The sequence below is a fragment of the Sorex araneus genome, chromosome 6 (assembly GCF_027595985.1).
Source record: "Sorex araneus isolate mSorAra2 chromosome 6, mSorAra2.pri, whole genome shotgun sequence".
Classification (NCBI taxonomy): domain Eukaryota; kingdom Metazoa; phylum Chordata; class Mammalia; order Eulipotyphla; family Soricidae; genus Sorex; species Sorex araneus.
This window is the reverse complement of record NC_073307.1, coordinates 103,226,358-103,239,896: the sequence shown is the minus strand read 5'-3', so window position 1 is coordinate 103,239,896 and position 13,539 is coordinate 103,226,358. Positions and strand designations below refer to the sequence as shown.

The 13,539-nt window shown below is 42.7% G+C and overlaps 1 protein-coding gene across 3 annotated transcripts in view; it reads right to left on the bottom strand.

Annotated features, from left to right (window-relative positions):
• The window catches only part of STIM1 (stromal interaction molecule 1), a 196,064-nt gene that overhangs the window by 72,584 nt on the left and 109,941 nt on the right, over positions 1-13,539 (bottom strand). For all 3 annotated transcript variants that reach the window (XM_004618219.2, XM_004618220.3, XM_055141676.1), the window contains exon 2: positions 12,530-12,660. In XM_004618219.2, the coding sequence (XP_004618276.1) occupies positions 12,530-12,660 (131 nt within the window). The remainder of the gene's footprint in view (positions 1-12,529; positions 12,661-13,539) is intronic.

Genomic DNA, 13,539 nt, shown 5'->3' with positions numbered 1-13,539 from the left:
GATGAGGAAAATGCAGCTTCAGCCCCACTTACAGCCAGTACTTTTCAAAATTTAGATTTGAATACAAGTCCAATGTGCACATTTGTATTTCTGTAACCAAATATTTTAAAGCCTTTTTCGATGATTGAAGGCAGCGAGTAGGTCACACACACTTAGTTCTGGTGCTCACTGGGTACTACATGCTTGACTGAGTGTCGATCGCGCATACAGTTATGGTCACCATACACTTGTTTGCGGGGTGCCAGGAATCACAAGGGGCAGTGCGGCTGGGATCACACTGGACAGCGGTCAGACTCCCAGCCTCACGTCTGTAAAGCACCACTCCACCACTACTGCACACACCCACAGACCAAGCTTAGACAAAGTCAATGTCCGAGGCCTACTGAGAAGTAGCACATGAGTTCCAAATACCTGCCTGGCAACTGGATGGTCACAAGTTCAAATCCCAGTTGCCCCCACATGCACTGAGCACAAAGCTGGCAGCTCTCTCAAACGCAATCCCTGGCTGCACTGCGACTAGAGTGTGTGAGCACCACAAAGACGGGTGCAGAGCCTGGCGACAAATGAGTGAACACTGAAGCTCACCCCAAATGAGCATCATAACCACAACCTGTGTGCCTCAACTAAGAGTACAAGCGCCAGTTAGCACATGTATGAATACCACAACTGAAAGGAGCACAAACCTCAGTGAGCACCACAATCGTTGGTGCAAACACTGTGCTGGTATGCAAACCCCAACCGGCACCAGTCAGGTGTACTGTGTCCAACAGTAACAAAGGAAATGGGGGAGGGAGAGGAGTCACTAAAAAAAGGGAAAAGAAAAACACAAAAATAAATTGAAAGCCAACATCTACTTTATTTTAGTAGAAAATAAATGCACAAAATTTAGGACTGAATGAGTGTGTGAGGCCACAGAGTTTGAACTCTTGAGGGTGCGCAGTTCCCAGGCTATATAGAAGCCTTCTCTTGGAGGTGAAGAAGACAACACCATGTAACTGTTCAAACAAAAAATATATGAAGCAAGGTTCATCCTAAAAATCAAGTAATCGTCTCTCCTTTTTTGCTTAAGAAGCCCTAAAAGACTTCAGACTATGCTTTGCCAAGATTAAGGGGTCAGAACATCCATGTAGGAGATAAGAAGGTAATTGTAGCAAGAATCAGGCAGGAAGCTATACAACAAGAAACCACAGAGGTGCAGATTTTTTTTTTTCTTTTTGGGTCACACCGGGCAATGCACAGAGGTTACTCCTGGCTCTGCACTCAGAAATCACCCCTGGCGGTGCTCAGGGAACCATATGGGATGCTGGGAATCGAACCCGGGTCGGCCACGTGCAAGGCAAATGCCCTACCTGCTGTGCTATTGCTCCAGCCCCAGAGGTGCAGATTTTAACTGTACTTTAGGCCAAAGAAAATTACTACAGCAAGGGAAAGGAATACTTCTCTAAGCAACCAGGGGTAAGCTGCATTATTTTCTACTTTCCAATGGTGAATTTTTAAATATAAACAGGGGCTGAGAGTTTGAATCCCAGGTTTGAATCTCAGCACCCACATGGCTCCCTAGGGAATTGCCTCATGCCCTGGAGGCCGCCCCCCAAGCACCTCCGGGCATCACAGGGCCTGAGCAACATCCTCAATCCTTGGGCCCTTGCACTGAACTCAAAGTCCATCTGTCCAACAGCCAAGGGTGCGGGGGTAGACCTCCTGAGCACCGATTTGGAGCCTCCCTTCCCCCAAAAATAAATACAGATGCATAAAAAAGTAAACAAGCAAAATCTCCAGCCTTTCAGGATTGCACAGAAAGGAAACAAGGGAAATCTATATTCAGGATTGGGTATACCAGTACCACAGGAAGGAGAGGGCTCTGCTGCCCAGACCAGAGTGGTAGCAGCCTTGGGAACTGTAGAGGGAGGGTCTGAGCACACAGTGTATTCAATAAAATAAAACCAGTGCCAGGATCAGAGAGACAGTAACATGGTAAAGCACTTGTCCGCGTGTGGGTTTCATCCCTGTTATGACTTACAGGCCCCTGAACACCACCAGGAGTGATCCCTGAGCACAGAGCCAGAAATAAGCCATGAGTGGGTGGAGCAACAGTACAGCAGGTTGGGCATTTGCCTTGAAAACAGTCAACCCAAGTTCAATCCCTGGCATTCCATATGGCCCCCTGAGCCCTGCCAGGTCTGATCCCTGGGCACAGAGCCAGAAATAATCCCTGAACACTACCAGGTAAGATAAAGTACAAAAACAAAAAAACAAACAAAAAACAGATATAAGCCCTAAGCACAGCCAAGTGAGACAAAATATTAAGGGAAAAGAAAATTACAGTGTTCACTTTGTCAGTGTCTTCAACATCTTTAACAAAGAACTAGGTATGGTATGAGTTAAACATCTGATTCAAGTCCCTAGAGGCAGGAAGGCAATGAGGGAGGGGAACAGTGGGGAGGAGGAGGTAGGGACAGAACCGCAAGGCTCTTCTTTGCGCAAGGCGTTTTCAAAGGCTTTCTACACTAGTGTAGAAACAGTGTAGAAAAAGGCTTTATATACCAGTCTATCTGTCACCAAGTTAAACAGAAATCTCTGCTTTTAGAAAAAAATGGTAGTTTAGACATTTATATACCTATGAAAGTTAGGAATGGAGGAAATTAAGATAGAAAATTCACACTGCTGAAACATGCTTCCAGACCCTGCTCAGGCTGAACCTCATATCCGGGGCACTTCATATTGGGGGAAGAGTCCCTGTACCCGCCCCAACAGAGCCCTGGCAGCCAGAAACCTCCAGAACTCAATTGCTGCCATGCTCATCGCAGATCTTCACAGGCTCAGACAAGCCTCAACCATGAGTGAATTGCAGAAAAAAAAACAGGTAAGCAGGCTTTGTGACAGAAATCTCCAGGCTCTCACAAAGTCAGGAACGGGTGACCTCCATCTCCCTATTCTTCCAGGAGCCTGGCAGTCATGCCCACGGACTGCTTCTGGTGCCACATTAGCTCATTAACAGCCCTGATTCCAGAGACTCACGAGTAAACCTCAAAAGAGAGCAATAAGCTTCAGACATGCCTCTGGACCCCCAAAGTCACCATGCAGTTAAAAACTTAACTCCAGCTGTATCAAACTATTTAAAATTTTAGAATTTCTGAAGCATGTAGTCACATTTGCAGCCGCATCACATCTCATAAGTTATAACACTGATATACCAGGAGAAGCACACCACACTGGATGGGGTGTAAAGTAGGCTACTGATCTCGATTTAAAAAATATATATGTGAATGTGTGTATATCTATATCTACGTATATATATGTATATATACGTAGATATAGATATACACACATACATATATAAGCATATAAAGTTCAATGCATATCAGCCTTAGTTAGTAAATCTACCTAGGTTAGATTTATTATTTAGTGAATTTATTTTTTAGTAATTTATTTGTTAGTAAATCTTTTATACAAGGGTTTAATAGCTCCAGGCTGAGATACAACACCCTCACACACTTTCTTCTAAGGAAACTTGGATCATTTTCAGCAGATTATTCATAACAAGCAATACAAAGTAAATTATTTAGGGCCTGTTATTGGGGTAAGCTTGGGTTATGGGGGGAATTTGAAATAGTAGTGATGGGAAAGTGTAATGGTGGTAGGATTGGCGTTGGACTATTGAATGTAATAAATTATTGTGAAAAACTTTATGAAACTAAATACAAATTTTTTGTAAAAAAAAAATTCACACTATTTTAAAACTTTTCTTTAGAGTTTTTGGGACTCACACACTTCCCATACACTAATGAAAGGCATATGGGAAGTCATCAATGCCCTCACCAATGTAATGACACTTGTGCTACTTAAAATCATTGTTGAGATATAATTCACATATCTCATAGTATATAAGTCCAGAGTCTATAACATATTCACAAAGGTGCATAACCATCTCCATGAGATTAACACACTTTCATCAGCCTGATGCAGATCTGAGCTGCACTAACCACAAAAATGGACAGTTATGAACTATATCGGTTTCAGTTTCCTTTTGAGTTATATGGTAAAAACATACTGCTATCCCACAGGCTTTCTTATTAAAATTATGTGAGAGAGAGCCTATAAAAGAACCCAACACGTTAAAGCAGTAGCAATAATATTCCTACTACAATCTAGCCTTTCAACATAGCTTTCCACCTTCTCTGTGGGTTTTCCCCTTTCCTTTTTTTCTTTCCTGCATATTTTCCTCTAGATCTTTTCAATCATTTAAACTATAGTGATTTTACCTTCACACATATTCTATATATGAGTCACAGCACAGGAAGCAGGAACAGGAAAAAAAGTTACGTAAAAGAGCAAACATACATGTCTTATACAGACATGTCTGGAGCCCAAAGCCCTAGAAAGATTTCTATCCCAGACAGAAACCCAAATGTTCAAAGCAGCCTGTCAGCCTACCATTGACCAAATGACTCTGTACTCGCATTCTTCCCTAATATCACAACTAAAGGGGCACATACAGTGATAAGATATGATCTTCTTTCACATTCAAAATTTAAAAATACTTAACTTATTTTTGTCTTTATGTGTGAGGTATTGCACCAAGCACAGTGGCAGAAATGGTGATGAGTAAGATTTGTTTCCTGGACCGAAGTGATAATACAGAGGGGAGGGAATTTGCCTTCCACCCAAGCAACTGGGGTTCGATCCCAGGCATCCCATATGGTCCTCTGACCACCTCAGGAGTAATTCCTGAGTGCAGAGCCAGGACTAACCCCTGAACATCGCCAGGTGTGACCCAAAAAGAAAAAAAAAAAAAAAAAAAAATTGAAAAAAAAAAAATAAATAAAAGAAAAAGACCTGGTTCCTGCTCACTCCACACAATCTAGTAAGATATACAGGATGGACCCAAGTAATTACAACTAGAATAGAGCAACAGGCCCAAAGAAAGATTCCTGATTACATATCTTGAGAATAATCATTTCCTATTATAAGGGAACAAGCGAGACTTCTTGGGGAGGAAACAATATTTAATCTAGGTCAGCAGTTCTCAAACGGGACCAATATGCTCCCCGAACCAAGTGACAATTGACAACAAACATTTTTGGTTGTCACAACCTGGGGTGGAAGTTTGCTACTGGCGTTTAATGGTTAAAGGCTAAGGATGCTGCTAAACATCCCATACGCTACAACAAAACACTATCTGACCCATGTTGATGAAATCATATAGTATAGGTTATTTTGATGAAACCACATATTGTATCATTTTTAAAACTTGTGTCTGTGACTGCCTTTGAGATTCATCTATGTTATATACATCAACAGCTCATTCCTTTTTTGTTATTAATCAGTTTTCTCAATTTCTTTATTCACACACTGAAGGAAGTCTGGCTTGGTCCTCTTTTTGGAGATTATAAGTAAAGTTGCTATAAACCTATATAAACTGTGTACAGGTTTCAGTAGAATATAAATTTTTCACTTATCTAGAGCAGGAAATACCTAAAAATAAGACATGCCGGGACTTGCAGTAAGTTTGTTTAACTTTATAAGAAACTCTGTAAGAGTTTTAGTGGTTCTTCTTCTACCTCACTTGGGAGCTTGTTTTGTTCATTTTTTTGTTGTTTTTAATTATAGCCATTCTTACATATGTTGTTGTGATGTTTATTTGTGCTTTCAATTTGAAATTCCCTAATGGCTAATGATACTTGGCATCTTTTCATATGTGTTTCTGCCATCTAAATTTCTTCTCTAGCAAAGAATTCAAATATTTTCTCTTTTTAAAATTTAGTTACTTATTTTCTATTGTTGACTTTGAATTATTTGTATTGAGGACTTTTTTTTGTTAGTTTTGGATCTTGGTTTTTGGCCCATACCGGGAAATTCTCAGGGGTTACCCGTGGCTCTGCACTCAAGAATTATTTCTGGCAGGGCTCAGGGGACGATATGGAATCCCGGGGATTGAACCCAGGCCAGCGGTGTGCAAGGTAAGCATCTTACCCATTGTACTATCTCTCCAGTCCCCAATGTACTGAAGATTTTTAACAGCACTTTTCTCACTGAATCCAGACAACATTGCAGAGAATAAATCATTAACCACTAATTTACCCTGAGGAAACCAATGGGTAAGTCACCAGACTACTATGATCTGATCACAATTCTGCCCAATTAAAGTTTACATGTCACTTAATGTACTTATAACATGTAGACCTTTAGCAAGCTCTATAAAAGCAAGGATCTTATCTGTCTTGTTCACTGTGGAACACATAGCTCTTCAACATCTGTGACATATAACTGGTGTTCAATAAAAATTTGTTTAGTGGCTGAATAAGTGCCCTTTTTTTTCATAGAGGTTCCAGAGAAGAACATAACACTGTTCTCCAAGAGATGGTACCATCCACTGCAATGAATCTCTTGCCTATGAGCCAAGTTCCCCTCCAGAGGTTTGAAATAAACATGCAAGTCACAAATTCCCACAATGCAAGCTGATAGCACTCACTGACTAGTTTTCAAGAAGGTCACTATCATCAATAGTCCCACTTGCTCATCTGGAGGGCTCACAATCGACAGCCTTTGCTATTCAGGTCAAAAGCAAGTAAAGATGACATCTGATCACCCAGACTGTCCCACATCCAAATGATTATTTTTTTAAGACATCTGTCAAATTTCAGTTTACTTTAACTGTAATTTCGTAGCTCTCCACAGAGTAGAAAGGACAATTAGAAGTGAGAACGAGGGTTGGAGAATTCAACAGGCTAGAACACATGCCTTGCTTGTAGGAGCCCTGGTTTGATCTCTAGAACCTCATGGTCCACTGAGTACTGCTAGGAGTAATCCCCCAGTCTTGAGTGAGTTGTAGTCCCTAAGCATTGCTGGATGAGGAAGGAAGAAAGGAAGGAGGAGACAAAAGGTCTTTTCTACTCTAGGAGCAGATCCCTGCCACAGCCCCTCATTCCCTGAATATGTCTGCGTGCACGAAACTGATATCCACGCACTCCTAGATCAGGAGCACCTTCCAGCTGCTAAGCAGATCACTGTCTGTTGTGGTGCTGAAACAACCAGAGACTCTAACAGATGAGAGCCTCAGTCACTTGGCAGCCACTGACCTCACTTCTTATGAGCCACAGCTTCCAAACCAGCACCATTTCTAGGGACAGCAACACCTCAGCCAAGTTCATTGGGACTGGAGCTGCTACAATAGGGGCGGCTGGCTTTGGAGGCTGGAATTGAGACAGGGTTTGGAAGACTCGTCATTGGCTATGCCAGCAACCCTGCTCTAAAGCAACAACTCTTCTTCTGTGCCATTTGCGGCTTTTGGCTTCTCGGAGGCCATGAGGCTCCTATACCAGATATGGCCTTTCTCATCCTCTGCATCATGCAAAGGGGCAGTCTACCTCCCATAGCTATTTCTACCGTGACTCTTCTGCCCTGTACATTCCCTTCCTGAACTTTCACAGACAGTCTGGAGGAAATAGTTGGCTCAGGGTTTGACAGAGAGAAGACAAATACTGTTTATTAAGAGTATTTTTTAATGGTAAAAAGAAATGAGAATTAATTGAAGAAGGAAAATTATAAGAAGGAATCCCAACAATGCATTAAGGAATTTAAGCAATGGGGTAATAACACAAGAGGCCCTGATGACATACTTTGAATGATTCAAAGACAGTTAACACTCTGGGGCCAGTGATAGAGCATATGCCTAACATGCTTGAGGCTTTGGATTCGACTTCACCATTTATTGTTTGGAGGTGCTAGAGATTAAACCCAGGGCATCACACAAGCAAAACAACTACTCTACCACAAAGCAACAACTTATCTGTGAGGTCCTGGGTTTGACATCTAGCATCGCAAAACAACACAACACACACACACACACACACACACATATACACAAACTACTCTAAGGTTATAGCTCTATTATCTGCAAACTTAGTAATACAAGACAGAATAAATGAGGCTTTAGTAGAATATCCTCTCAGAATATACTATGACTCTTGTATAATCAGCAATACTTTTAAATGGGTCATACAGTTAGAGGAGCTGGAGAGATAGTTCAGGAGTTTAGGCATTTCATGTAGTTGACCCTGGTTCCATCAAAGCACCAGCTAGATTTTTTATCACAGAGCCATGGTTGTCAGGTGTGACCCAAATCCAGCCCCCTACGCCCCAAAAATATCACAGGTCCTAGACCACCAACACAACCAAAGTTATAATAGCATAACAGTTTCCATTATCCATTTTTTTCCCTTTCGGGGCAACACCCAATAGTACTCTGGGGTTACTCCTAACTCTGCACTCAAGAATTATTGGGGCTAGAGCGATAGCAGAGCAGGTAGGGTGTTTGCCTTGCACGCAGCCGACCCGGGTTCGATTCCCAACATCTCATATGGTCCCCTGAGCACTGCCAGGGGTAATTCCTGAGTGCACAGCCAGGAGGTAACCCCTGTGCCAGGTGTGACCCAAAAAGAAAAAAAAAAGAATTACTCCTGGCGGTGCTTAGGGGGACAATACAGGATACCAGGGATTTAACTCGGGCCAGCTGCATGCAAGGCAAGACCCCAAGGCCCTATACTATTGCTCCAACACAAATTATATAATATTCGAATCCCTGAGCTGTCCATCCAAATTTCTAGTTCACCCCTGAACTCCCAAGTTATCTCATATGTGTTTAGACTGACAAGAAAACACACTTCGCTACCATCACTTTCTCTTTCAGAGTCAGTAGCTTGTGACTGATGCTGCAAACCCAGAGTAGCAGGCCTCTCCAAACACCAGAGGCCTGAGATTTCAGGGAGTGCAGCTGAAATCAAAGCAAAGGCAGAAGCTGTGCTGAAAAAGAACAGCTCACCACTGGTGCAGAGAAGAGTAGGGTGACAGCTTTTGTGTTATTTTAGAACAGTTTGTGCTGATGAGCTTTTTGTTGTGGTAACATTCCTCTAAAAAGAACATTTTTTTCCTCCCCTCATTAACAAAGCAATTCGGCAGAAAGTTTAAAAAAGGGAGGAGCAGATGACAAAGATATCCAGGAATTTGTGGATCTTGGATCCTTTCACCTCCTTAACTGGTGTGCCATCCATCTCCCCCTCCGATGGCCTGGCCCGGGAAAGAGACCTCATTCATCACGAGAAACGTGGCTCTATTCTTAGCATTGATGACATTTTGGTCTTTTGATGCTTCTAGATGTGACCAAAAGTTCAGATACTTCCATCATGGATTTTTTAATTTTGCACCGGAACCTCCCAAGTGGTGTTCAGGGGGCCAGAGGTCACTCTTAGAGATTCTCCTCAACTGCACCTATGGTATGGTACCACAGTCTGAGGCGATGGGGCCAGCCCAGTGGTGTTCAGGGGTGCCCAGGGCTAGGTTGAGTGATTCTCATCTTGCATGTGCCCTTATTCCTGACTCCTGTATTACCTCCATACCGCCCCACCAACATCATGTTCTTTCCCCTCCAGCTCTGAGGCTAGAACCCAGAGCTTTACGTACACCAAGCATGCGCTTCACCCATGAGTCACATGCCCAGCCTCATGGTGATTGTTGTCCTCGCCCAAGAACCCAAAATTGTCAGGTCCAACAAATATCTCAGCCTGGGTGCCACATTCTTTTTCAGGTTTTGTCCTAATCTTAACACACTCTGTCTAACCAAAACTATTTTCTTTATTATTGCTGCTTTATGTTTGGTTATTTTCTTTTATTGTTTGTTTATTTATTTATTTATTTATTATACTGGTGCCAGGGATCAAACCCAGGGCCTCAAACATATAAGACAAGTGCTTTACCACCAGCTCCATACCTGTCCTGTCTAACCAAACCTAACTATCTTGCATCTTACTACCTCTACAACTTTGTTCACACTGGTTTCCTACTTCTCAAGCTCTTCCACCCTTCTCACTCTATCCAAATTTTACTTTTTCTCCAAAAGTCTATTTTCCACCTCTTTATAAATTCCTCAGATATTATGTAGTTCAGTCTAACATAGGGATCCCCTGCTGACCAATGAGTGGAGAGCTATAATCTACTTACCTTTTCTCACTATTGGAGAGTTCACTATCTACATATAAGTTAAATCCCAGTCTATGATGAGATGGTACTGTTACACAATTCATTATTCTAGGGGGAAAAAAATGTTTGCAATTTACTGTGCCTACACTGATCCTAGTTCTGCCCTTAAAGAAACAACACAGCAGAATTCAACGGCCTGGATTTTGAAATCAAATCTGTGCTCAGATCCATCATGTCCTTCAATAAAACACTTAAGTTTTCCAAGGCCCAGTCCTTGATAATAACACAAACTTCATAAGGTTATTATGAGTATGCAGACAGCCAAAGAGATAGCACAAAGGTTAAGGCCTATCATGCTATGACAGGGCTATGACAGTGATTCAAATTTTGGCACCACATATGTTCCCACCAGTGTGGCCTCTGAGCGCAGACCCAGGCATGGTCCCTGGGCATAGTCAGAAGTGGTTGTGTGGCCACCCCATCTCCCACTCCAAATGAAAAAGAGTATGCATACTCAGGGAAAACTCAGGGGTAGGGTACTAGCCTTACTGGGATGAAATCTCATACCCCACTTTGACACTGCATCAGTATGACAACAAAGTGTTTCTGAGCACTGCAGCTGAAGTGTGCAAGCACAACCAAAGTACATGCACATCACAGTCAAGGTTGTGACTTCCCTGGTAAGCACCACAACCAAGTGTACAAGCACCAAAATCAACTCTGTGTGAGCCCTGGTTATCACAACAAAACTAAACAACAGGATGGGGGTGAGGAGGGGGGACAAGAGGAGAGAGAAACTATGCAGAGCTTAAGAGAACTCAAAAAATAACCAGTTCTGCAATTTCATAATCACTGTCATTATTGAAGCCTCATTCACCAATTTTATAATATGTCTGAAGAAATAAATTTTGTTATCTGAGTTTGCTTCTCTGGATTAATTTCTTCACTAAACTATAAATCACATGAAGAAAAATGTATCTGTTTTATTTTCTGCCAGTTCTCCATGTCTAGAGCACTGCCTAGCATTAGATAAGACACTTATAATATCAAACTGTATTGAATTCTCTCCATTACCCAGTTTCATACTCATCATTCTCATCACTCCTCTCTCAAAGCACCCACTGTCATAAACATTCTGGTAACATAAGAACAAGAACTGAACTTGAAACTTAATGGTGAGCTAACCAGAAGGGAAGAGAAACCTAGCTTACCTCCTCCCTGATGACACACACTATAATGATCATTAACGGGGTTAAATAACTGTGCAAAATACTGGCTCAGCTGAGGCTTTTTGGGGGAGTCTAGGGAATGAAACCTGGTACTCCAAGCTCTGTGTTTAGGGGATCATGCAGTCCCAGAGTCCCAAGCCTCCTCTAGGAAAAACATGCACTCCAGCCCACTGATTAACTAAGTTCAAAACCAACGGAAGGGGCTGGGAACGCAGTACACTTGTTATGGTGCTTGCTTTAACCAGCCAGCTCCAGCCTGGTTTCCACACCACATATGGTCCCTGAGTACTGCCAGGAATAATCCCTGAGCAGACAAGCAGGAATAAGCCCTAAGGCATCATAAGTTGCCCCTCTCCACAATAAATTAATTAAAATCATTCAATATTTTCATACATAATAACTTTATGCTTTGGGCGCTATGGAATTAGAGCCATAATTATGCCCCAAAGTGAAATAATAACAGCTTTTTCCATCTAAATATTCCTCTCCAGGGGCTAGAGAGATAGTATTGTGGGTAAGGCATGCACCTGACCTAGATTTGATCCCTGGCACCTTATATGGTCCCCCAAGTCTACCAGGAGTGATCCTTGAGCACAGAGAACAGAGTAAATCCTGACTATAACTGGGTGTGGCCCCAAAACAAAATACAGATGCCTCTCCATCACTCAAATAGCTCCTAGTGACTACAGCCAGGAATTCTGGAGGATCTTTCTTTTGGGGATAGGGGACATACTCAGCAATGCTCAAGGGTTACTCCTGACTCTGCTCTTCGGGATATGGGATGCCAGGGATCGAACTTGGCTTGGCAGAGGTACAAAGCAAACATCCTACCCACTACTGCTCCAGCCCCACAGAGGATCTTGCTAAGAACATTTGTTTCTTCATCCTAAATAAAAGTATAAACTTCCAGAAGGCAAAATCTGACTGTCTTGCCTCTCTCCCTCATATCAACACAGGACTGAACACAAACTACAGATCCATGCCCTATGTCTAGAGCAGGATTACAAAACTAATTGGGGGAAGCTATAGCCACAACCTCAGCGCTCCCTCTCCCTCCCAAACAGCAGAGTTTAGTCAGTGTTGCGCGTGAGCTGGTAGGTAGGTGGGCACCAGGCCAGGCACAGACACAGACACCCAGAAAGCCAGCATCTGACAGGCTGGCTCCGGGAGAACTGTTCTGTTGAAAATCACCTCCCCAGGTAAAGATGGATTCCTGGAGAACAAGCCAATATTGAGGACATCTCTCCACAGGAAACAGCCTGTCAAAGCCGTTCCTGGGGACTATTCACAGAGGAAGAGAGGCCTGGCCAGGTAGGAGCGCTCACCTCATCACTTTCTTCCACATCCACGTCACCATTGGCATCATCATCCATGAGTTTGTGGATACTGCGGACTGCATCAAAGCTGAGCTTCTCGTCCTCGCTGTGGCACAGAGGTTTGTCAATCCGGCAGAACTCTGTACAGGAAAAGTAGGAGACAGCGTTACTTGGGACTTCCCCTAGTTATTATTCCCACCTGCCCTTAGCAGCACCCATCTTCTCATTAAGTTAGTTAACTGGTTGTTCAGATAGAAAAAAAAAAGGGGGGGGGGGCTCATCTAGTCCTTAATAATATCCTCCAGAATGTTCTGAGCTACCCTATTTAGAAACAATGCTTTACCATCCTAATAGTTCCCTGGCAGCAACGTCGAGCATAAGACTAGGAATATAGGGGTTGGGGTGATAGCACAGCGGATAGGGCGTATGCCTTGCACGTAGCCGAACTGGATTCGATTCCCAGCATCCTTATGGTCCCCCGAGCACTACCAGAGGTAACTCCTGAGTGCAGAGCCAGGAGTGACTCCTGCGCATTGCCAGGTGTGACCTAAAAAAGCAAAAAAAAAAACAAAAAACAAAAAACAAAAAACAAAAAACTAAGAATAAATAGGGATCTAAACAAAGAACATGAATGGGTAACTTCAAAGAAAAGAGAAAAAGTGAGAAAAGATACAAATAGCCAATAAAGAAAATTTTAACCTCATAGTAATCAAAAAAATATTCAAACAAAGTGTCACTTGTTTTTTCTTTTTGGATCATACCTGGCGATGCACAGGGGTTACTCCTGGCTCTGCACTCACGAATCACCCCTGGCGGTGCTCAGGGGACCATATGGGATGCTGGGAATCAAACCCGGGTCGGCCACGTGTAAGGCAAATGCACTACCCGCTGTGCTATCGCTCCAGCCCCAGTATCACTTTTTATTAAATACAAATTAATACAATCTCTCTAGAAACAGGAAAACCACCTGTGTGTTCTGATGCCACATAAAATAGACTAAAGTACTGATCACATCTTAT